The sequence below is a fragment of the Brassica napus genome, chromosome C3 (genome assembly GCF_020379485.1).
Source record: "Brassica napus cultivar Da-Ae chromosome C3, Da-Ae, whole genome shotgun sequence".
NCBI classification, from domain to species: Eukaryota; Viridiplantae; Streptophyta; class Magnoliopsida; order Brassicales; family Brassicaceae; genus Brassica; species Brassica napus.
In genome coordinates this window covers 3,617,603-3,639,837 of record NC_063446.1, presented here as the reverse complement: position 1 = coordinate 3,639,837, position 22,235 = coordinate 3,617,603, and the positions used below count along the sequence as shown (strand labels likewise).

At 35.7% G+C, this 22,235-nt stretch overlaps 2 protein-coding genes, 2 long non-coding RNA genes and 1 pseudogene across 5 annotated transcripts; 2 read left to right on the top strand and 3 right to left on the bottom strand.

Annotated features, from left to right (window-relative positions):
* Positions 1-4,309: 4,309 nt before the first annotated feature.
* LOC111204303 lies at positions 4,310-8,647 on the bottom strand. 2 transcript variants are annotated; one of them, XR_002656672.2, is made up of 2 exons: positions 5,404-8,647; positions 4,310-5,162 (listed from the first exon to the last, which is right to left on the bottom strand). It is a non-coding gene; the product is annotated as an uncharacterized LOC111204303 (long non-coding RNA). The 2 variants fall into 2 exon arrangements; XR_002656671.2 differs by having other exon boundaries at positions 4,310-5,110.
* A 2,245-nt stretch (positions 8,648-10,892) lies between these two features.
* Positions 10,893-11,606, bottom strand: LOC106441473. The gene has a single exon (XM_022698109.2). It carries the CDS (start codon positions 11,568-11,570, stop codon positions 10,983-10,985), a length of 588 nt encoding a protein of 195 aa, XP_022553830.1. The 5' UTR covers positions 11,571-11,606; the 3' UTR covers positions 10,893-10,982.
* A 2,171-nt stretch (positions 11,607-13,777) lies between these two features.
* On the top strand, positions 13,778-15,316 carry LOC125584089. The gene is made up of 2 exons (XR_007321095.1): positions 13,778-14,370; positions 14,510-15,316. It is a non-coding gene; the product is annotated as an uncharacterized LOC125584089 (long non-coding RNA).
* A 631-nt stretch (positions 15,317-15,947) lies between these two features.
* LOC125584088 lies at positions 15,948-19,702 on the top strand (annotated as a pseudogene).
* On the bottom strand, positions 19,278-20,515 carry LOC106426904. Its single transcript, XM_022712623.2, has 4 exons — positions 20,262-20,515; positions 20,011-20,103; positions 19,494-19,685; positions 19,278-19,400 (listed from the first exon to the last, which is right to left on the bottom strand). The coding sequence occupies exons 1-4, from the start codon at positions 20,484-20,486 to the stop codon at positions 19,278-19,280; spliced, it is 633 nt and encodes a 210-aa protein (XP_022568344.1). The 5' UTR covers positions 20,487-20,515.
* Between the last annotated feature and the right edge of the window lie 1,720 nt (positions 20,516-22,235).

Genomic DNA, 22,235 nt, shown 5'->3' with positions numbered 1-22,235 from the left:
AAGACCTCAACCATACTTATTAAATAACTTGAAAAGAAAGAAAGGTAAAGAAATATATATACAATGGATAACATGAGATTTCCTCCCAAGCGAGCTTGTTTTAAGTCTCTAGCTTGACTTTGTGTGCTTGTTAATCATAGGTATCAAAAGGTTGAGCCAATGCACCTTTGGTCCTTCTCCTACAAGAACAAGGAACCAAGTATGCAAAGGAGCACACTACTGTCCATAGAAAATAGACAGATTTTTCCTCAAAGAGCTTCACAAAAGATATGGCATGAGTTATAAAATGCTCCTTGAGGTTCAGATGATCATGAGAATAAAAAGCATTAGGTGGAAACGCAAAATCAACTACAGGTTCAAACGAGGTTTTAACAAAGTAGTCAACTCTATCTCCATCAATCAAATAATACACAATGTTCACATTCTCATGATAGTTTTCAGCATGGGGGTTTTCTATCTCAAGCAAGAGCTTATCCACATCATGTTCATCCCCTAAATCAACAAGTTCAAGAAGAGGTCTAGGTTCATTAAGAATGAAAAACTCAGATTCAAGATCAAATGAAGCACATAGATAGCTCTTGTCAAAACAAACTTTAATATGATCTCTAACAAGCTTTTCTATTCTCAACTCATCTAGTTTCTTAGTTTCACATATCAGATCAAGACATTGATTGATGAGCACAAGATAATTAAGATCAGAGACATTATTCTCACCACAAGGCAAGCATATTTCCTCAAGTTGAAGTTTTAAAGTGGAAATTTCTATACCTTCCAGCTGGAGTGGTGGAGCCCAATACATTACCTCATTAAGGACACAAGCAGCATCTAACTCATACTGGGTAACCTCCCTTTCTTCAAACTCTGCTCGATCCCTAATGAGGTGTATCCGGATAAGTTGTGCTAGGTTTCTCTTTGTCTTGTCCCGATTCTCTTTCATTCTCTGAAACCGATGCAACTCATCCCTTTGGTCTGGTGTGAGTATGCGTATATCAAAGGGGTGGTGGCTCCACAAACACATAGGGCTCATCTTCAATGTGATCTTCAAATGTGTATTCCTCTTCTTGTGGCTTCTCAAAGTAGCTTGAAGCCATCACTACAAAAGAGAAAATCTAGAATAAAAGGTTAGTAACTTTACAAAAGCAAAACAAACCAAGCAAATAAAGCTTAGTCTCAAGAAAGATTAAAATCCTAATGATAAATCTACTAGTTCCCCGGCAACGGCGCCAAATTGATTACGCGTTTAAGCACACACCAATTAACCTAATGTGCCAACAATACCACAATCGAATGGTATGTCATTGTAGCATTTTAGGATCGCATCCACAGAGAACTAGAGACTTATAACACCAAGAATACACAAACCTTCATAATCTAAGCAAACAAGAAGATAGATGATTTGTAACAAACTAATATCCTAGAAATATAAACAAGGTGATCTCAAATCCATTCAAGAAATAAGTGCAAGAATTCAATCAAATACTAAGGATGGATCCATGGTAAGGATAATTGATATAAAGTGATCAAGGTTCAATCTAAAGGTGGCAACATTCAATCAATCTATCAACCTTAGGCTTAGACACAATCCTAAACAAACTCTATCTCTAGATGGATGTTCATTCACTAAGATAACTCAAGCATCAAATCTCTTTGGTTGAATATTATCTAAGCAATCATTAAAATCAAGTCTATTAGCCATTTTAACACCTTTAACAACAAATCTCTTTGGTAAAGAGTGTTAAAAGCTTAGGAGAGTTGGTTCAGACATTTCATCAAACACCTTTCGGGTATGAAATGTCTAGAGCTCAATTTTAGAGAGGCCAATTCTAAAATAGCATTAAGATCACTCAACAAGCAAGAAATAAGAAGGATCTACAATAAAACACCCTAAATCTACACTTAATCACCCTAATCTACCTTAACCCATGAATCCAAGGAGTGTCTACTCTCTAATCTCCATGAGAAACCTCAAACCCATGATGGATTCAAGGCTCATCATGTTTATGAGAAGGAGAAACAAGATATAATATGAAGAACTTCCTTAGATTATGATATAAAGATTCAAGCTTTTTACAAAGGAGGCAATGTTCTTGAGAGAAAAATGAGATTCTCCCCTCAGATTAGGTCTTAAAGGTGTTTATAGATGTCTAAAACTCGAACCGGGTCAACCCGACAAGCCTGGGTTTGACCCGAAAAACAAATGTTTTTCTCCGTAATGACCAGAAAAGGTCGCTACCAGAGGTCACTACGCCTATAGCGACTTGTCGTGCCCGCTACGTGTGGCCGCTAGGATACTTAAGAGATTTTTCGAAGTCTTGAACGCATAGCGACCTCGTGAGGTCGCTACGGCTGGCCGCTACAGAAGGCGCTTGCGCTGTAGCGACTTGCCATGCCCGCTACGTGTGGCCGCTAGGATACATAAGAGATTTTTCGAAGTCTTGAACGCATAGCGACCTCGTGAGGTCGCTACGGCTGGCCGCTGTAGAAGGCGCCTCAACTCTAGCGGTCTCTATAACCCGCTACACACTCCCGCTACGGTACTTAGGCGCCTCAGCTCTATCTTATGTAGCGACCAGCTTTTGCCGCTACGCCTGGCCGCTAGGAGCCTTCAACGACTCATTTTCATTCTTTTGGCATCAAAACACTCCTTGGAACACATAGTTCATCATGAAACTCACTCCAGCACCTGATAAGGACTAATGCATGGAAATGCAACCTAAACATGCGTCAATGCTATTCCGAAAGACCAATATGCACAAGAAAAGATAATTAAAACAATGTAAATATGCAAGATATCAAGGATAACTACAAATCTTGGTTCTCATCATCTAGAACATGGGATCAACTTCGAGTGCACGGAACTGCAGTTGATTGGAGCAAAGTTATATGGTTCTCGGAATCAATCCCTTGGTTCTCGTTCATAGCGTGGCCGACTGTGCGGAACATGCTTTCAACAGGTGATCGAACTCGAGCATGGGGGGAAATCCATGGTAGGCTGTGTGGCGAGCCTGATGAAACCCGCGACCACCTCTTCTTCACCTGCCTGTACTCTTATACTGTCTGGACCGACCTCACTGGATATCTCCTTCCTCGGCCTAGCCTGGACTGGAACATCACCATGAACACACTGCTATCTTCCCAACGTAACAAGGTTGACTCCTGCCTGCTTCGGCTGGCCTTTCAAGGATCAGTCTACTTACTTTGGAGAGAACGCAATGGACGAAGCATAACAATTCGTGGAGCTCGCCGGCTCAGTTTGTGAAGTCGCTGGATAGGACCATACGAAACAGGATCTCCTCCATTCGACCAAGGAATACTGATTTTACTAGCTCTCTGATGCAGAGATGGCTTTGGAAGAAACTAAGTTAACGTATTGCATTTAAAACTTCAGAATTTTCGTATTGTAAATATTTTTTCTTTTGTTGATATATAAATTAAACATTTCAATAAAAAAAGAAAAAAGAAAGAAAATATGATAAATTATATGATTCGATATATATATTAATAACTCTATAAATTAATAACTTTATATGATTCATTATATATATAATAAACGAAAAAAGAAAGAAAATATGATAACTTATTTGACACTTGAAAGAAATAAGTTAAGGAAATATATTAAAAATGGAAATCTTAAGTGTCAAATAAAAAAGCACAACTCGTAAAAAAGCACAAGAAATTATCAGATCTCTATAAATAAAAAAATCATGAGAAATTATCACATCTTCATTAAAAACACAAAAAATTATCAAATTTCTATAAATAAAAAAAAGAAAAATATCAGATTAATTCCATTAATAATGCACAGTAAATTATAAAATTTCCATTTTTAATATATTTTCTGTGCTTTTATCTTTTTTTTATTTCTTTGTTTGTCATATACTATTATATTTTCGAGAAAAAAGGTATATGTCAAGTAATATATATAATACTCTCATGCCTAACCCTAACAAACTGCTTTATATTCTCTCTCTTGCTTCAAACGATCTCATCGCCAGCCCTAATTTTTTTTTTCTTTTTGATTCTCTCGAGTTCTTCATATCTGAACCATGCCAAGTGTCTGGGGTAAGATATTTTGTCTCTAGCTCTCTTGTCTCTTTCTTTCAGGTGATATCTAATCGTCCATAATGTTTGTTTGTTTATTTTGCGTGCAGGGAAGAGGACACACTTATTGTGGAAAGCCGACAGATGGCTCCCCGACAAGTATGAGGAACCTGGTTTTATTTGTCTGTCTCTCGGTTTATCTGTTTCAAGAAGGGGTTTTTCTAATGAACATATTAGAGTTTACGGTAACTCGGACATATTCTCGGAAGACTTGGAACATGAGTATTTCTTGAGTCCTGAATGCGACAATATTTTAAGATTTTCGAAAGAAGAGGCACATCAAATAAACTATATGATGTTAGTGGATGCTGTTTTAATGGCTTCACACGATGACGATCACGTATCCCCGTTGGTGATCATCACAAAATTGGCACAAGACACAGAGATGATCTGTAGGGTGCTTGCTTCTTTGACAAGCAGAGGCTTCCCTGTTTTATTTGCACTGCCTGAAGCACCACAAAGTAATTTTGGAATCACTGTATCCTCCAATGTGGTTCTTGGGCCTGAGAGAATCCCAGTGTTGCTTTGTCCACACCTATTTGACCTACTTGACCACCTTGAGCATGAGGAAGAAGATGAAGATGTAAAGCATAGCCAGAGATATTTTATTGAGCTCCCACCTCCCGATGCCCATACCAAAAGTTTCTCCATGCCTCAGGGTGTTGAAACATGCGTCTTCTGGGATGTCTCTGATTACCCTCTCCCTCTCGGTCTACAACTCCCTGTGTTTTATGAGAATATCTTATCAGCTGTTCGTGCTCTTGTTCCTTGTCCTTGTGGTGGCATCTCAATCTATGCCTATGTTGACAATGACGAGTTTGACTATGAAGATGCCCGAGTCTTAATCACCGTGGTACGCAATTCTCCAGCCGACAAATTTTCAAGATTGGCTAAGATGACAATGGACTTTCTTTTGTGGTCAATTGACAATCCTGCTGATCCTCACGGTACTCGAGGCCCTAATTTGCTCTTAATCTCGAAACTCTTGCAAGACGACGAATTGAACTGCCTGCATAAACTTGATAATTTGAGTACTAACGGTCTCAATGTTTTCTTGACATCTGAAAAAATCCCACGAAAAGTGAATTATGTTCATTTATTGTCTTGGCAAGACCTATCAGCAGTTGGAAAGCTCAAGAGCAGAGAGGATACTCATTACTAATTTTCTGTGTGGTTCTTTGTCTTGTTTTAACTCCAAACTGCTTAATTTCTCTCTTTTCAATGAATGTTTAATTGGATTCAAATAAAAAAAAAACTTTTTTTCAATGAGTGTGACTTGTTTGAGTTTCTGTAAAGCCTTACAAATAAGTTGACCGATGGAGATGTCTCGTGGAGCAAGTACTTTAACTCTCGATGATCTCCCAGTATTACCCTCTCTTTTTTGGCATACCGCATCTACAAGACCAAAAAGACTATGTTATTATGGGTTGAGGAAGTAGATTACAAGGAGGCATATGTTTACACATATGTTTACGAATTGGGTGAGGGTGAGATATACAAACAAGTTCAAGGGAATATATGGCGTAGATTGAGTGATCAATCTTGTTATCATGTATATGTTCCAAGCCTAGTTCCAGTTTCCAGAATAAGAAGTGTAACACCCGCATTTCTCAAAATAAAATAATAAATAATAATTTCTGAAAATCTTCATTTATTACTTCTCAAAAGTCAACTCAACACCATAAATTCAATAAATAGTCATAAATCCAAATAATAGAATAAATCTTTGAAAATAGCGATAAAATCATAAAACCGAAAGTCTGAAAAGAAATGAAAGAAATACACCCAAAAGCACTGATCCAATAGCAATCACTCATGTCCGTCAGTCTCACCTGAAAGGGGAGAGAAAAGAGAGATGAGCAACAGGGGAGTCACTCAGCGAGGTATGGGATGCTACCCACGCACAATCACTGACTTGAGTAAATAGAACTCCCACTATGGAAGTTTAGCTCTAACATGAACAAACAAAACGCCTAAAGCATCACACATAACAAACAATGCGCTGATAGTGCATAGCTAAACCACACACCCCGCACCTCCTCATACGGATATACATATGCTGGGTCGCTAGTACAGTATGTCTCTGTACCCCCGCCCAACAAAGCTGCGTCAATGCAAACGTCTCTGCACCACGCCCCACACAAAGCTGCGTCGCTAGCCCAGACGTCTTTGAACCCCCGCCCTCAATAGTTGCCTCGCTAGTTCAGGCATCCTTGAACCCCCGCCCTCGCACATAGTCCCTACTCATAACTATGTACATAATGTATATATATATCTCATAACTCAGCATCACACAATCCAATCAATAGTTGAATCCTCCAGACCCCTAATACCGGTTTACAATGAATGAACTAACTACCAAACACGACTCAAATAGACTTAATTCATGCTTCGAAATCTAAACTACGATAGAAAGAATTCTACACTGGTAGAGGATTTACGGAATTGACCGTCACCTTAGTCAAAATCGGAGATTGATCATACCATACCCGAAATCTGATATGCCTCGTCAAACATCTAGGCCTTAAAGAGAATGACTTGGCAAACAAGTCACCCATAAGGTCCATGATCGCTTCCTACACATGCCCACGATAAAAGTGCATGTTAAATATGTTTCTTGTGTAATACACTTAACCTTCTCGGACATAGCTACGGCTCGAAAGTCCAGATCTCCAGTGACACGGCTCAGCTCTCCAGTGGCGGTAAGGCTGTGACGACTCCGGCGGTAACTCATGTGGACGGTGGTGATGGCACACACAACAAATCGCCAGCAAGGCTTGGATCAAACTAGCGATGGTTTGTTAAGAACGGTGGTTCCGACACGGTAAGGAATCTCCGACTCTGCCTCAGGTCAACATGATGATTCTGGTGCTGACCAACGAGAGGTGGCTAATATGGAGAAGAAGATAGCGATGAAGAATGGCTTAGCTCTCTCCCTCTCTCTACGATGATGTTGACGGCAACAAATGAAGAAGAGAATGCGTACACTTATATAATTAGGTATGTAATCATTCAATTAAATAATTGAACCAAACCACCGGTTTAAATAAATATTTGGTCCAAGAAATAAATAGATAAACCACATCTTGGTTTTGGGTCTGGGTCGTTACAATTCTTCTCCACTAACAAAGAATTCGTCCTCGAATTCAAGTCTAGACTCGTCTGCTAATTTTATTTTCCAAAATAAAATTTTGATATTCATTCATGACCTTTGACTCGGTCTCCCAGGTCTCCTAATGAATCATGTCTCTTTTCCAACAACTCTTACCCAACATGATCATCATCCCTTGCACCTCTTTCACTTACTGATCTATAATCTCAGTTGGCAGGGTATGTCCAGATTTTTTTTTGTTTTTTTTTGTTAGCTTTTTAGTCGTAGATCCTCCCTAAAACATTCTCATTTTTCCGGTATACTAGGCCGTCTGCCTGAAAATCCAAATCCTTATGGTGCTTGAACACATAACTCCCCTGGCGATCATGAACTTCTTAAATCCGGACCTTGAGCATGTCCACTTGCTCTACTGTCTTTTAAACCATTGATGGTTCTATAAATTCTCGCTTCCCCACTTATGTCCAATAAAGTGATGTACGAAAGCCTACCATAAAGTGCCTCATATGCTGCCATCTCAATATTTGAATGATAGTTGTTGTTGTAAGCAAATTCTGCTAAAGGTAACATTTTCCATAGCTCCCTTCCCAATCCAAAATATAAGCCCTGAACATATCTTCCAAGGTCTGAATGGTCATCTCTGATTTTCCATCTTTCTGCGGATGATAGGTTGTACTCATGTAACCCTTTGTCTCAAGTGCCTTCTGAGAGGTTCTCCAAAATGCAAATGTGAATTTTGTATCCCAATCCGATACAATACTGACAGGAACTCCATGCAGCCTCACAATCTCACGGATGTAAATCTGTGCCAACCTATCAGCTGAGTCCATCTTCTTAATCACTAAGAAATGAGATAACTTGGTGAGTCTATCCACGATCATCCATATAGCATTCCTCTCACCTGAGGTGGTCGGTCGTCCAATAACAAAATCTATAGTCATCATGTTCTATTCCACTATGGCAACGGCAGATTTTGTAGTAACTTGCTAGGCACCTGATGCTTAGCCTTAACCACCTGATACATCTGACATTGTGAAATGTAGTAACATCCTTCTTCATACCAGGCAAATGATAATACTGCTTCAGATCTCTGTACCTCTTAGGTGTTGACCACCTTGAAAGTGTGGTAATTTTTTTTTCTGAATCTACAGCAATTCTTGCTTCTGACACCACGTGAAAGCTACACTTACTCAGCTAGCAACCACTGATGCTTTCCAAGCTTACCTAACATGATCCATAAATGCTCAGCATGCTCCTCTCTGCTACGAGAATAAATCATGATGTCATCGATGAAGACAATCGCACACTTGCCCAAGTGCGCACACAAGACATTAATAGGTTTTCTTAATGCTACCAGTGCATTCGAAAACCCAAATGACATCACCACAAACTCATAATGTCAATAAGTGTACGAAAATCCATCTTCCATATATGCTACCCATGGCGAAGTACTCGGTCTGATGAAACCCTTATCTGATAGTTCCTCCAATTGCTTTTTCAGTTCAACCATCTCTGTTATTAATCTCTCTCACACGTACAAAGTACAGAGGATGAAGTTTATATACAAGCTTTACTAAACCAAATACAATAACCAATCTAAACCAGAATAAACCAGAGATATATAATCTCTAATAGAAGCAAAGTTGCAGGGGGATAGAGGGAAAAGCCACATACTTCTTAGCTTTCTAGCTAGCGAGTGGCCAAGTCTATAGGATTTTTATTTTCTTTACCGCTTTGGAATAATTGTTTAGGGTTTCATTGTTACCTTAAATATTTTAGTTGCTGCTTTTTTACATTTTGTTTTCGTGGCTTGGTCACTACGTATCCTGCTGGGTCAATTCATTTTAAAGTAAACTAAGAGTTTGATAGTTGTTTGCATGAATTTTTTAATTTGTTATATACGAACTCAACCTCACTTGCAACCAATAGGGGTGGGCATTTTATCCGTTAAATTCGATTCGATTCGTTATTCGTTTCGATTTGATTCGTTATTCGTTTCGATTCGATCCGAAAATTCCGAATATCCATAAACTTTCGAAGCAAAGCAAATACTAAAAATGAATATCCGTTAAAATCGAAGTAAATCACAAATATTAAAATTTTGGGAAGCGAATATCCGATCCGATCCGGCAATATATAAATAGATATATATCTTGATTATATTTAAAGTTTTAAATGTATAAAATTATATAATTATTATTCTAACATATGATTTGAGAAATTCTATTCATATTATTATTTATATAAAAGTATTACATAAAAAGAAGAGAAACAATTTATGACAATTATAATTTTTTTCTTGCGTTTTGTGTTATTATAATTGTTAAGTAAGTTTAAATTTTTTAAAAAATATGTAGATTCACTACTTCTTTTAATTTTTATCTTATATATTATGAAAAAATATATTTTACAAAACAAATTTGTATCAAATTTTTAAGATTATTTTGTATAAATCAATAAATATGAGATATCCGTAAGTATTCGTAAATATCCGCAAATATCTATTTATTTCCCGGATATCCGTTTTTCCGAATATCCGTATTTCCCGGATATCCGTATTTCCCCGAAGCAAAGCAAATCGGAAAATTAGATATCCGTAACATACGAAGCAAATCACAAATACCTTTAAAAACCCGGATATCCGATCCGTGGCCAGGCCTAGCAACCAATGTTGACAACAGGTGGATACAACATACAAGTCAAATATTTCTAATCTCCACAAAAAGACATGTAGTCGAACACTGACACAAGTCAAATATTTAGGTAGAACACCTAATACTTATATTCGAAGAAACCAAATAAACTTTATAATTAATTTAGATTAATTGATTAACTAAGTTACCATTTTAGACCTATAATGAAATAATTGCTATTATATAGTACAAACATGTAAGACATAAATAAGAAAATGGTCTCTAATCATTTTATGACTAAACCAAAAAAAAAAACAAGCTCCAAAAAGTAGACCTTGGGGCAAAAAAAAAAAATTAAAAGGCCCTCGAAGTCTAAGATATAAAAACATGAAACTTACAAAATTATTACTACGATTAAATACTAAACAGGAATGTTTACCACAAGCAAACACATATAAGACCAGATAATATAGAAAGATGTGTATATATTTTCGTTTTAAATGACTGAATGAATGACTTGAGCAATTTCGTTAATAGATTTTATAATACGGACAAGCAAATGTAGATTTTCGGAAGAAGAACAAATCAATGAAAGACGACGACGACTTAATTTAACACAAAGACAAAAAGGGTTGTTCAAACTCACAGTTGCATGGAAGCATATCAAGATTACACTTGACAACAAAATATCATAAAAGTCCCAAATATTTACTAAGCGCAGCAGAGCCGGTCCTGGACAAAGCCGGATGAAACATTTGTCTAGGGTCCTCAAATTTTTTGAAAAAAACTACATAAACATAGACCTCCAAATTTTTTAAAAAAGCCCCCAAATTTTCTTAAATGTTTTTTTCAATGAAATCTTTACGAATATCGCCTAAGGCCCCCGAAATTTCGGGGTCGGCCGTAGTGAAATGCGACTTTTATAATCTTCTGATCAGTTACTTCTGTCCATTCCCTTACTAAAAATAATAATAATAATAATAAATATATGAAATGACAAAAAAGCATGATTCTGTTTGGAGCTTTATCTTATTAACTGACATAATTGATTAAATATATAACAAGACGAGGGGATTACAAGTATATTAGGGAAGGGAAAACACACAATTTGTAAGAATTTTCAAGTTTTATTTCCAGATTTATACTGAAATTAATATACCTGATGAAACATCCGCGAATTCCGAAGCAAGAGGGGAATTGTGATCTGCGAATGGCGTAGCAATAGAAGAATCAAATGATGAAAATCTTCTAAGGACCTTCCCTTTAGTCTGACACTTGAACAGATGGTACTCATTCTCATCGATCAGTACCCTCTCCGACAGAGACGGTGACGGAGCCGACAGTTTCATGTCCTTTTTATTCTTCTTGTGACCTCCTGATGACAACCACAAGAGTCTGGTGTGGATTAGTGCCAGGATTTTCTTGATGGGTTTTCTTGAACCACGACGGATTTGTTCACTGGAGAAGGACAAATGACACGGCGGAGGGGTGAGAGGCAGCGGAGGTAGCTCGGAGGAGGGGTGCTTATGCTTGGGAGTGCCGGGATGGGATTCCCATCCGAATGGTATGGAACCGGCGGCTCCGTCGTAGTAGTAGATTCTAAAGGAAGGACAAGCTGGTGCCTGAGAAGATAACCTTTGTTTGGTCGACGGTATCTTGTCGGAGAAGATGGCCGTGTCTTGCTTTCTCAACAGTGATACAGGACGGTCAGATCCACCGGTTGGCATTGTTGTCTTGAGAGAGTCAGAGCGTTAGAGAAAGAGAGAGGGGATCTATGCATATAAGACATATGGTAGCTATCAAGTATATATGGTGCCTGGTGTCCTGTACGTTTTTTTTTTTACTTTTGGACTTGGGTGTGTAAGGAAGAATGAAAAACAAAATGTAGCGCTGAAAATGAAATGCTACTATAAGTTTAGTTTACATGCGAGGTTAACGGTTAGATTGATACATGTTAATAATGCCAGAGAGCAATCGCTCACTAGAGAAATTAGCCCTTTTCGAGTTTGACTGTTTGTGTTTTGATCTAGGTTGCATGGAAGCTTCATCGGACTCCGCTTCCCGCTTCGAAATCGGAATCGGAATCGGAATCTACGTGGAAGCTTCATATGACTAAACGAGCCATGACACATGCATCTTACATGTGCTCTACGTACCACCACCGGGCCTTGCTTTCCTTAACACTGATTCATCCCCGTGGTAAGTCCATTCTCATTTCATTAATTTCTTTCAGTGTCATACCCATGGCCCTAAACTATGAAAAAGGAAAAACATTTTTACATTATTACTTACTTTTCTTCAACATCCAAAAACTATAAGATCATAATCGTAACATCAAACGTGCCACTCTTGTGAGTTACGTTTTATAGTGATTAAATACTCATATTCAGTTGTTACCAAATACTTTTTTGGTGTCAACGTTGTTACCAAATATTTAAGTTAGTGGTTAAACAGGCGAGAAAAAACAAGGTCTAGATTTATATTTAAACAAGCTTGTACTCGTCATTAGTCAAGAGAGAAGACGCAAAGCAGATGGTTTTGAAGAAAACAAAAAGATATTTCCTTTAACCCCCACACCCTACAAATTAAAGAACCCAAGACATACAAGAACAACTCACCGAAGAAAAGACAAGAGGGGGGCAAATCTTCAACATATGTGATATGTATATTTTTCGCATGTAAAAGCATTATATACGATGAACGAGTTGTTTAGATAAAGGCAAAATGATTATAGCTTAGCTCATATAGCATTATTTGGAGGTAGGGGCGGATGTAGAACAAAATTCTAGTGGGGGAAAATCATATGTAAATACACATATAAAGCTAAAACATGATTTTCAATAAACATAAATAACGAAATTTTGGGCAAGCTACAAAGAATTTAATAATTCTATAGGGGGCAACTGCCACCTTCTTGGGCTTGGTAGAACCGCCACAAAAAAAAAAAACAGTTTTCGCAGCCACAAAAAAAGAGTAGCATTCGCAGCTACGTATGATTGATGACAACTCTCTTAGTGACACTACTTTCAAGCAATTAGAGTAGCTCCCCTTATTCGTTTGAGCTACTTTACAAGTCATGTGCTAAGATAAACTTACTAGATAACCATGGTATTGATATCTTATAGAAGAGCCCATCGACTCTGCTTTTTGACTTTTATTCAAGCACTAGACTGAAGAACATCTGCATGATGAAACACAAAATCAGTTTCAAACTACACACTGACACTTTTACTGTCTTGCATGCAGACCTCTTGCTACAAATGCAAGATGATGTGGCAGATGATATTCGGGTAAGCTTCTGCCTTAAAACTTCAATTTATCAGAGTGAATACGCATCTCAGTGCATTGTCAACAAATCTATTTAACACACTATTTCATGAACATTCTTTTCGTATTTCAGGCTTCCAGCCTTCCAAGGCCGTCTGGGAGGCCAAGAAAGTGAAAAGAGGTTGCGAGCTTATGGGCGTCGTATGCTTCTCCTTGATGCCAATGTAGCCCCGGCGATTTCCAAAACAAACCATTCCCTTTTCCTTTAAGATTTACAAGTGAAGGTATGATTAGTCATTTGAGTTTAACGTTTTTCAGGCATAGATTTTGAGTATATTAATCATCTGATTCTTCCGTTTTCCAATTGGTTCTGATTCTCGCTGTAATTTTTAGATTTTGATGTGTCGCATTCTTCGACAATTCGTGCGTTTGTGTAACCTATCAGAAAGCTTATACATGTCAAAGATTCAAGTTTTTTTTTTTTTGTCAGTTTGTCACTTACAAATGAAGAATCAAACGAGCAAACAGAGAAAATATATGTAGATCATTAATACATCTAGAAGTCTTTAGCTTCGATCTATCTATATATCTCTGCTCCCAAGTTTCTGGCTTTAGCTCATTACCATCTTGATTTTCTACCAAACTGATGAAGTAATGTAGTCTTGGATCCGATATGATTATATGCGTCTTTGATGTTCCGTTTCATGTACTCTTCAGTCTCTTTGTTATGTAGCTAAGTACGATTCACTGTCTTTGATTGTGATACATTCAGATTCGAGAACATAACAAACATTTTGAGTGAGACAGAAAACGTTACCGTGGGTTGGACATCTCATTATTTCATACATACCTAACAGAACAAACAGATTCTGCTTTAAGAAATAACCTCTATGAAACTAAGAAGCACAGATACACTATTAGAAGTAAATTAACAGTACATTGATCCCTTAGTGACCTAACACCATCGAGAATTTGGTATTTGGTTGCAGCTTTCCTTCTCTGCAGCAAATAACAATTTCCATATCTGAAGGCAGGCACCAACCAAAGTAAATGCATGCTAAAGGAGGAACAAATAATGGATCTATCAACGTATTATTGATATTTTTCCAAGATGTGTTGTACATTAATTCGCATGTAACGAATCCATTTTCTAATATTGGCTTATTAGGCCTCCCTTTGCATACTTTGAACATCATATTTGTTCTTCTTTCTGGAACATTCACCGTAAACGGCAAAGTAAATCCAGCATCGGAAGCTAATGTAAGTTCTTTTACTCACTAAAGAATATGTGATTGTCATAGACATCAGCTACTGTCAAATGTGAATATAAATTCTTCTTATATAGAGTTTATATCATCTTCTCATCTCTACATATATTCTTATCAAATTTGTTGGCTAGGGTTGGCGATCCAAAAGCTGCAGATATTGTGTTCACATGTGGGGTCTATATAATTGACATTAAGTTCGGCTTTGGTTTGTCTCTCCACATTATTTAAAAAGCTACCCTTTTTGCTTCTACTTTGGCCCAGAGAAAATTGATGGTTAGTACTTTCGGTCACTGGTGAGGTAACATTGGTGTAGAAACTCTCTTCAGAGTTCTTTTTGGGTTCAAAAAGAAAACATGGCAATGGTGGTGAAGAAACTCATCCAGATGAGCTTGGAAATGAACACACTGGGGTATCATCATCCATAACTTAAAACCATTTATTTTCCTCATTATGTATTAACTTTTCTGCCACGATTTTTTTTTTGGGTTCATGTATCTGTTAATTTCTTATGCAGAAAAGAGCTATGGTTTCAAGAGGAGAGATGACGTTTCAAGATGTTTACGGTGCAGAGGCATTGCTGAATGAAGAAGATGAGGAGGATGATAGTGGTTGGAACCTGAGCAGCAGACGATACCCGTTGAGTTTGTGAAATGGTGTTGCGTCAATTCCACTATGGTGAATCGTGGTGATATGGTCCATTGTTATGTATGCTTTACTTTCACTATGACCCATGAAGTTATTATGATAGGTTCTTCGGAAATTCACTGTCTCCTTTGATGCTAAACATTGTTATCATAATCACACATTATTTTAACACATGTTATCTTTGTAGATTGTAATTGTCTTTGTAATGTTCCTTTTTGAAATTATTTTCTTATGTTCAGTACACACCGACAATAAATATATGAAGTATAAGGTGCATTTTTGCTGAGCTCTTACAGGGAAACCTCTTTTACCTAGGTGAACAGGTGGTCCATGTACATCAGTTGGATTTGATGACTAATATGTTGGGAATTCCATCTGCGGAAGCCATTGAAAGGTCCAGTGTCCCTTTCCAGTTTTCACAGCTGCATTGTTACTTATTTGGCTGAAATGCGTGCACTCAGTGTGACATGTTAGGAACAGTAAAGCTGGAAGGTACTTGAGAAGCATAAGGAAGAAGAAGCCTATTCCTTTCTCACATAAGTTTCTACATGCTAATCCTCTCGCTTTTTGTCTACAAGAAAAAAATGTTGTCTTTTAAATCCAAGGACTTATGTTTTTTCAGATTTAACCAAACTCAAGACAATACCTATTTACGATTTCAATTTTTAGGATTTAACCAAACTCAAGACAACAAAAAAATTTAGAAGTGAATTTTACGAATATGTAAAACTTTGATAAAATAGGACAACAAAAATTCATATATTGAAAATAAAAAATACAATACAAAATACCAAAAACAAATATTGATATGAAAATAAAATAATATAATTTCACTGTCTGAATTAAATACATCATAAATTATTTAAAAACATAAAATAAATATATAATTTTTTTTAATTAACTACTAAAAAACCTCAACAATCTATTAAAAATTAGTAAACAGCACCGATTCATTTAAAGAAAAAAGAATTATGCATAACATATATCCAAATTATCAAAATAAAAACAAATATTAATTGGGAAATTATGTGAAATAACCAACAGAAAAACTATAATTCACTAACTAACTAAAATCACACCCTTTTTCCTTTTTTTTTTTATATCAATTTCTCTACCTTTTCTCTCCAAATCTGATTTCCTCTTTTTGGTTAATTCACAAATAAACCCATAAATATTTTACAAAATAAAATAAAATTAATTTTTGGTTAAATATTTTATTTGTGTATGATAGATGAACAGTTTGATGAAGATTGCATTTGTTGAAGCAGGGTTGCAACGGGATTAACTAATGATGGAATATTGGAGAGATGGGAAAACATTAAGTTGGTTATCATGGAAGCTTGGAATGAAGAAGATAAAAGATGCCTCGATCGATTTGTTTGGAAAAGTTAGATGATTGGATTAAAAAGAACATGACAACTTGGTTTGGTCCCAAGAAGTATGTCTTCAAGATCAATTCCTAGAAAACACAAGTTTTGAGACCTAACATGTTCACGTAGTCAGAATTTATCCTTTTTTTACTTCATAGGTTTGTTATATATTCTACTATTTTTACTAATATTATCCAGGAGTTTCAGATGAACTGAAATTTGCTAGCTCAAAGCTTTATATTGTTACCACAGAGAAAATGTTGTAATAAAAATAATAACAAAACAAAGATTTTAAGGAAAATCAGAATAATCATATAAAATATGTAACTATAATATTAAAGGTTCAGGCTTTGGTTGACCACCTTAGGGAGCAGCTTCGCCAGATAATGCGATTCCATCTTGCTGCCCAAGTGACCATAGTGAGAACTGGTGTGATCTTATTTTTTCGGTTCACAATCATAACCCAAAGATGTTGCAGCATGATGTTGCAGCATGATGTTGCAGCATGTATGATTTTCCCTCAAGAAACTTATTAAGGCAAACATTACTTTATGTTATGAACAGATTTTCTAAAGAGCGAGAAAACACACAGATCATTTGTTTAGTGTATCCCAATGTAAGTTTACTAAGAACAAATGTCATGTAAAGCTCAAAAGTCAAAATAGATCATATCATGTGAAACAAAAAATATAGAAGGTGTTTACTTCTAAAGAGTTAGTTCATTTGTCTACATCTAAACCATTTAATTCAATCTATGATTTGTGAGTTTCAACATCATTTTGAATCAATTATTTTTTCGAGAACATTTATTTCCAAAATTCCAATGAATTCAAAAATACACATACAAAAATAAGAAATAATATATATTTATCTTATAGAATATAATCAACTACCATTCTAAAGATATTTATTCTAAATACTATCATAATCAAAAAACATTTGTGATCTCTACCAAAAATAACAAAACAAATAGTGAAAATTACATTTATAATTAAAATAAATTTATATTTACAAATGCCATTCAAATATAAGATGTTTCAATATTATTTTTAAATTACTGTCCCGTCCGTAGGGCTGGTTTATCCTAGTAAAATTTAAAATTACGTTATAATTGATAGTTTTAACCAAATTTAACATTTTAGAGTCTTTAGTGATTTTAAATAATGACATAGACGTACATATTAAAACGAGAATGAAAACTGGTGTTCACATATATCGAGAAAGTTCAAAATTTTAAAATTAAATAAATATACAAAATAGGTTAAATAGTTTATTGTGTGTTTAAATACAAAATGTGAATATTTTCCATTTCAATATAAAATAGAGAAAAATAAATGAAAGGGATCTTTAAATACAAAAATAAAACTGGAGTTTCTATTTTTAATTCAAAACAAAAAAATCAGTAAATGCAACTTGCTTAATCTTGGTTTGTAGATTCACAAACACCTAAGCCGTGGAATTATGTTTCCTAATACAAGATGACATATTCATCATTTTAACATTTTTAAAAAATGTAAACTGAAACGGACAGAAGTTAAGATAATATTGCCAAATAATGAGAGTAATTGATCATTTGAAATTATAGATAAACGGTAATAGAGGATTCGTATGAATTAAAATGGGAAAGAAGAAAAGCAATTAGCCATAAATTTTGAATGAATCTCCATGAAAGAATCAAAGGCATAAGGCAAATAATACTCTAAATAAGCCGTTTACTTGAATGTTACTTGCTAAACTTGGGATTCTCTACCATAACTATGAAGATTTTCAGACATTAATGATTACCCTAATGATCAATAAATAGAACCAACTCGGGTTCCTCTCACAATCTCATTATTCACAAACAAACACAAACCTCAAAAGAAAACTAATTTTGTTCCTTTGACCATGGAACTCAACCTCACTACATCATGCTCCTCCAGCAGTATCTCATCGTCTCCTCATGAGATGGGGTTTTCAACCGATACCAAAGGGAAAATGGAAGAGAAGATTGCGGTTGGGCCAGCAAGTGAGAATCCGAGGCTAGAGTTTTGCTTCTGGTTACGGAGTTTTAGATGAGGCAGAAGGGACGAAGAAGGAGGGTAAAGCGAAGGTGTTTGGTTGCAACTTCTGCGAGAAAGAGTTCTCTACGTCTCAAGCCTTAGGAGGACACCAGAACGCTCACAAGCAAGAGCGATCATTGGCCAAAAGGCGTAAAGAGAAGGAGATGAACTATCATGGGCTCTCCTTGTGCAGCCAGTACCCAGCAAGTGGTGATTTCTTCAGCAGTAGCAACAGCTCGCAGTACGGTCTTGGGGTTCGTTACAATCCCAACATTGGTAAATCGAAGGCTTATCCTTTCAACATCTTAAGATGTCGATTAGGATATAGAGAGCATAACATAAATTCCCATATCTCTCTCCCGTCTCACCTCTTGTGCCAAAACACTGACGTGTTTTCCAAAAATTTGATTTCAAACCTAGAAGGCAGCATCTATATGAACCAACACTAACTAGAGTAGGATATTTTTTGTAGCCTGCACTTTAGAATTTAGAAACTATAAACTCTGAACACTGAATATAAAATATTAAATGGGTCATTTAAACCCCCAAGAGCCACTCTCAAAGACAACCCTATGAGCTTCCACTTCACTGCATGGCCAACATCTCGTAAAATATCACTTCTTTTGACCATCGTTTATATCAAAAGATATTAGATGTACTAAATCGAGATTTCATGATTCTCCTGATAAAGCTGTGTAGAAAACTAAACTATAACTGGAAAATTATCAATTTTGCTGCAAAATTTAAAGGCAATAATAATAGAATCATGAAATCTCGATTTGAAGTTGAATCTCTGCATAATTTAAAATCAATAATAGTAGTAGTAGCTCTCTCTCCACTGTTCATGTCTCTATCTTTGGTCTCTTTGAAATAGGGTTCAATCTATCTTCTTTTACAAGCAAACTCCTAAAAGCAGAGCTTAAAGCAGAGGATGTCACCAGTGAGGCTCTCAACAGATTCAAAGCCTGATTCTCAAAGTAAAAGAGAATCAACAGTTTTGTCTTCTTAACTGGTCAAAAAAAAAAGAAAAGAAAAAGGGTTTTAGTTATATATAATACCTCTGCATTGCTGATGCTAATGACTTGCACCTCAAGATCATCAGCTTGAATCTTCAACTTCTTCAGTAAATTAAATGTTGAGCTAGACTTCTTAGGTGTAACGATCAGATAATCTGACACCGTAAATTTTGTCCCTCTCTTCACAAACCCAGTACCATCTTTTGGCTTATGATCAGATTTTGGATCCACAAAAGTCATGTATTATTTTTTGTGTTTTGTATTAAAAAAAATGATTAGTAAGCTTGTTAAATGTTTTATATCTTTGCTGTTTTTTAACTAGTGATGGTTGTTTATTTAAGTCGGAATGATAAAAGATTCATCTCATTAATAATAAACTAAAACCTTCAAAAAGTCAGAAGCATGAAAATGGGATTAAAGAAACAGGGGAAACATGGTAGAAATGGGTGGACAATGTAGATTATTTTTTTTGGCAGATGATCGATCAGCTTAGGAGGATTGACATTGATTTGACTTTCTGTTTCTTCCTTTGGCTTCTTCGAAGTTGGGTTTCACAAACTGGTTCCTTCTTTGGCGTCTTTGCAATCAAATCGCCTAAAGCAGTGCTCAAAGCACATGAAGTCACCAATGAAGCTCTCAACAAATCCACAGCCTGTTTCATAGACACAGCACAGATTTCATCAAAAGTTGCATTCCAACAAAGTGTAGAGAGAATAAATAACCGGGATAAAACTAAAAGCATTACATACCTCTCACCTCTTGCTGATGCTGATTTCTTGAGAAACAACTTCTTCTGCGTTAGTCTGCAACTTTATCAATGCCCATATCCACAGCACTTGTATCGAGGTTATTAAAACAGCCAACAGCTGTTTTATGCTTCTTAAGCAATTTGGTTAATGTACCCATTGGCAAAGTTAGAAAGCTGAAGAGAACATCAACAAAATCTTTACCGGCCTCAGCCAGAACAACCTTGTTCTTCTCTTCATCGATGACAAGTCTCAGATAGACCTTTGCTTCCCCAGAACTTTCAGCCATTGTCGCCCTTTTGGAGGTAAGAATATGGAAAAGAGAGAAGAAATACTTAAAAGAATAAAGAGGAAGAATAAAAATAGTAACAACCCTTAGAGTTTCCCCTTTAGAACAGTGTGGGGAAGCTAATATAAACAGTTTAAGACAGTCTTTAAGTATGACATTGAATACCAGCAGCCCTTTAATCTTCCCCCTTGTAGCGTGCACTTTATATTCAGAAACTTTTCATTTATATGTATTAACATACCAGTAACCAATTTTATGAGTGTATAAACTCTTAGAGCATCTCCAAAAAGACACTCTATTTTAGAGTTTCTAAAACTTTATATTTGAAGTTTAAAGGTAGTCTTTTACAAAAGCAAAACTTCAAACTAAACTTCAAAAGTATTTATATTTTATATTATGATCCTTATATTTATGATACTTAATTTAAATTCATACAAATTTAAAAATACATAGCACATATATAAAAAAAAATTATAGAAATATTAATTAACAAAATAATTCAGTAAAATATAAAATTTTACATAGAAATACCTAGTTAAATATTAAACTACATGTAAAATACCACATTAATCTATAAAACTATTGTTCGTAATATTTTCAGATATGATCAATTAGTGCATTTGTTAAGTTTTTTTAATATTATTGTTATCTAAATCTAGTTTTGAAAAAAATGCTTATCTTAAAGTTTTTTTAATTTTATTTGTAAAAATTAAAACTACAAAAGCAAATTTGAAATATTTCTTAGTTATAAAGTTTTTAAGGATTAAAAAGATAAAACGACAAAATATTTAAGAATCATAAATGTAATATGTAAATATAAGGACCAAAATGCAATGAAAAATATGTGACTTCAAATTTGAAGTTTTGAGTAGTGGCTCTCTATATTTGAAGTTTTACTATTCAAAATTTGAAGTTTTGAAGTTCTTTTTTTTAGAGCAAAAAACTTCATATTTGAAGTTATAGAGAGTCTTTTAGAGATGCTTTTGACACTGAATAAAAATATTAACAAGTCATTTAAACCCCCCTAGAGGCCAAGAGCCACTCTTAAAGACAACCTTTTGAGCTTCCACTTCACTGCATGGCCAACATCTCGTAAAATATCACTTCTTTTAGCCATCGTTTATTTCAAAAGAAATTAGATGTGCTAAATAGAGATTTCATGATTCTCCTGATAAAGCTGTGTAGAAAACTATACTATAAGTGGAAAATTAGCAATTTTGCTGCAAAAATTTCAAAAGGAAAGGCAATAATAATAGAAAAAACCAAGTCAATGTGGTAGCAAGCAGATGAAGTTTAATCTCTGCATAATTTAAAATCAATAATAGTAGTAGTAGCTCTCTCTCCACTGTTCATGTCTCTATCTTTAGTCTCTTTGAAATAGGGTTCGATCTATCTTCCTTCACAAGCAAACTCCTAAAAGCCGAGCTCAAAGCAGAGCATGTCACCAGTGAAGCTTTCAACAGATTCAAAGCCTAATTTTTCAAAGTAACAGAGAAAATCACAGTATTGTCTTCTTAACTGGCCAAGAAAGAAAGAAAAAGGGTTTAGTTAGTTATATATACCTCTGCACTGCTGATGCTAATTACTTGCACCTCCATATCATCTGCTTGACCCTTCAACTTCTTCAGTATACTAAATGTTGAGTTAGACTTCTTAGCTGTAACCAGTGCCGGCCCTGGGGTAAAGCACCTAAAGCAGTTGCTTTAGGCGCCACAGCTTTATATAATATAAGGGGCGCCGAGACTTTGT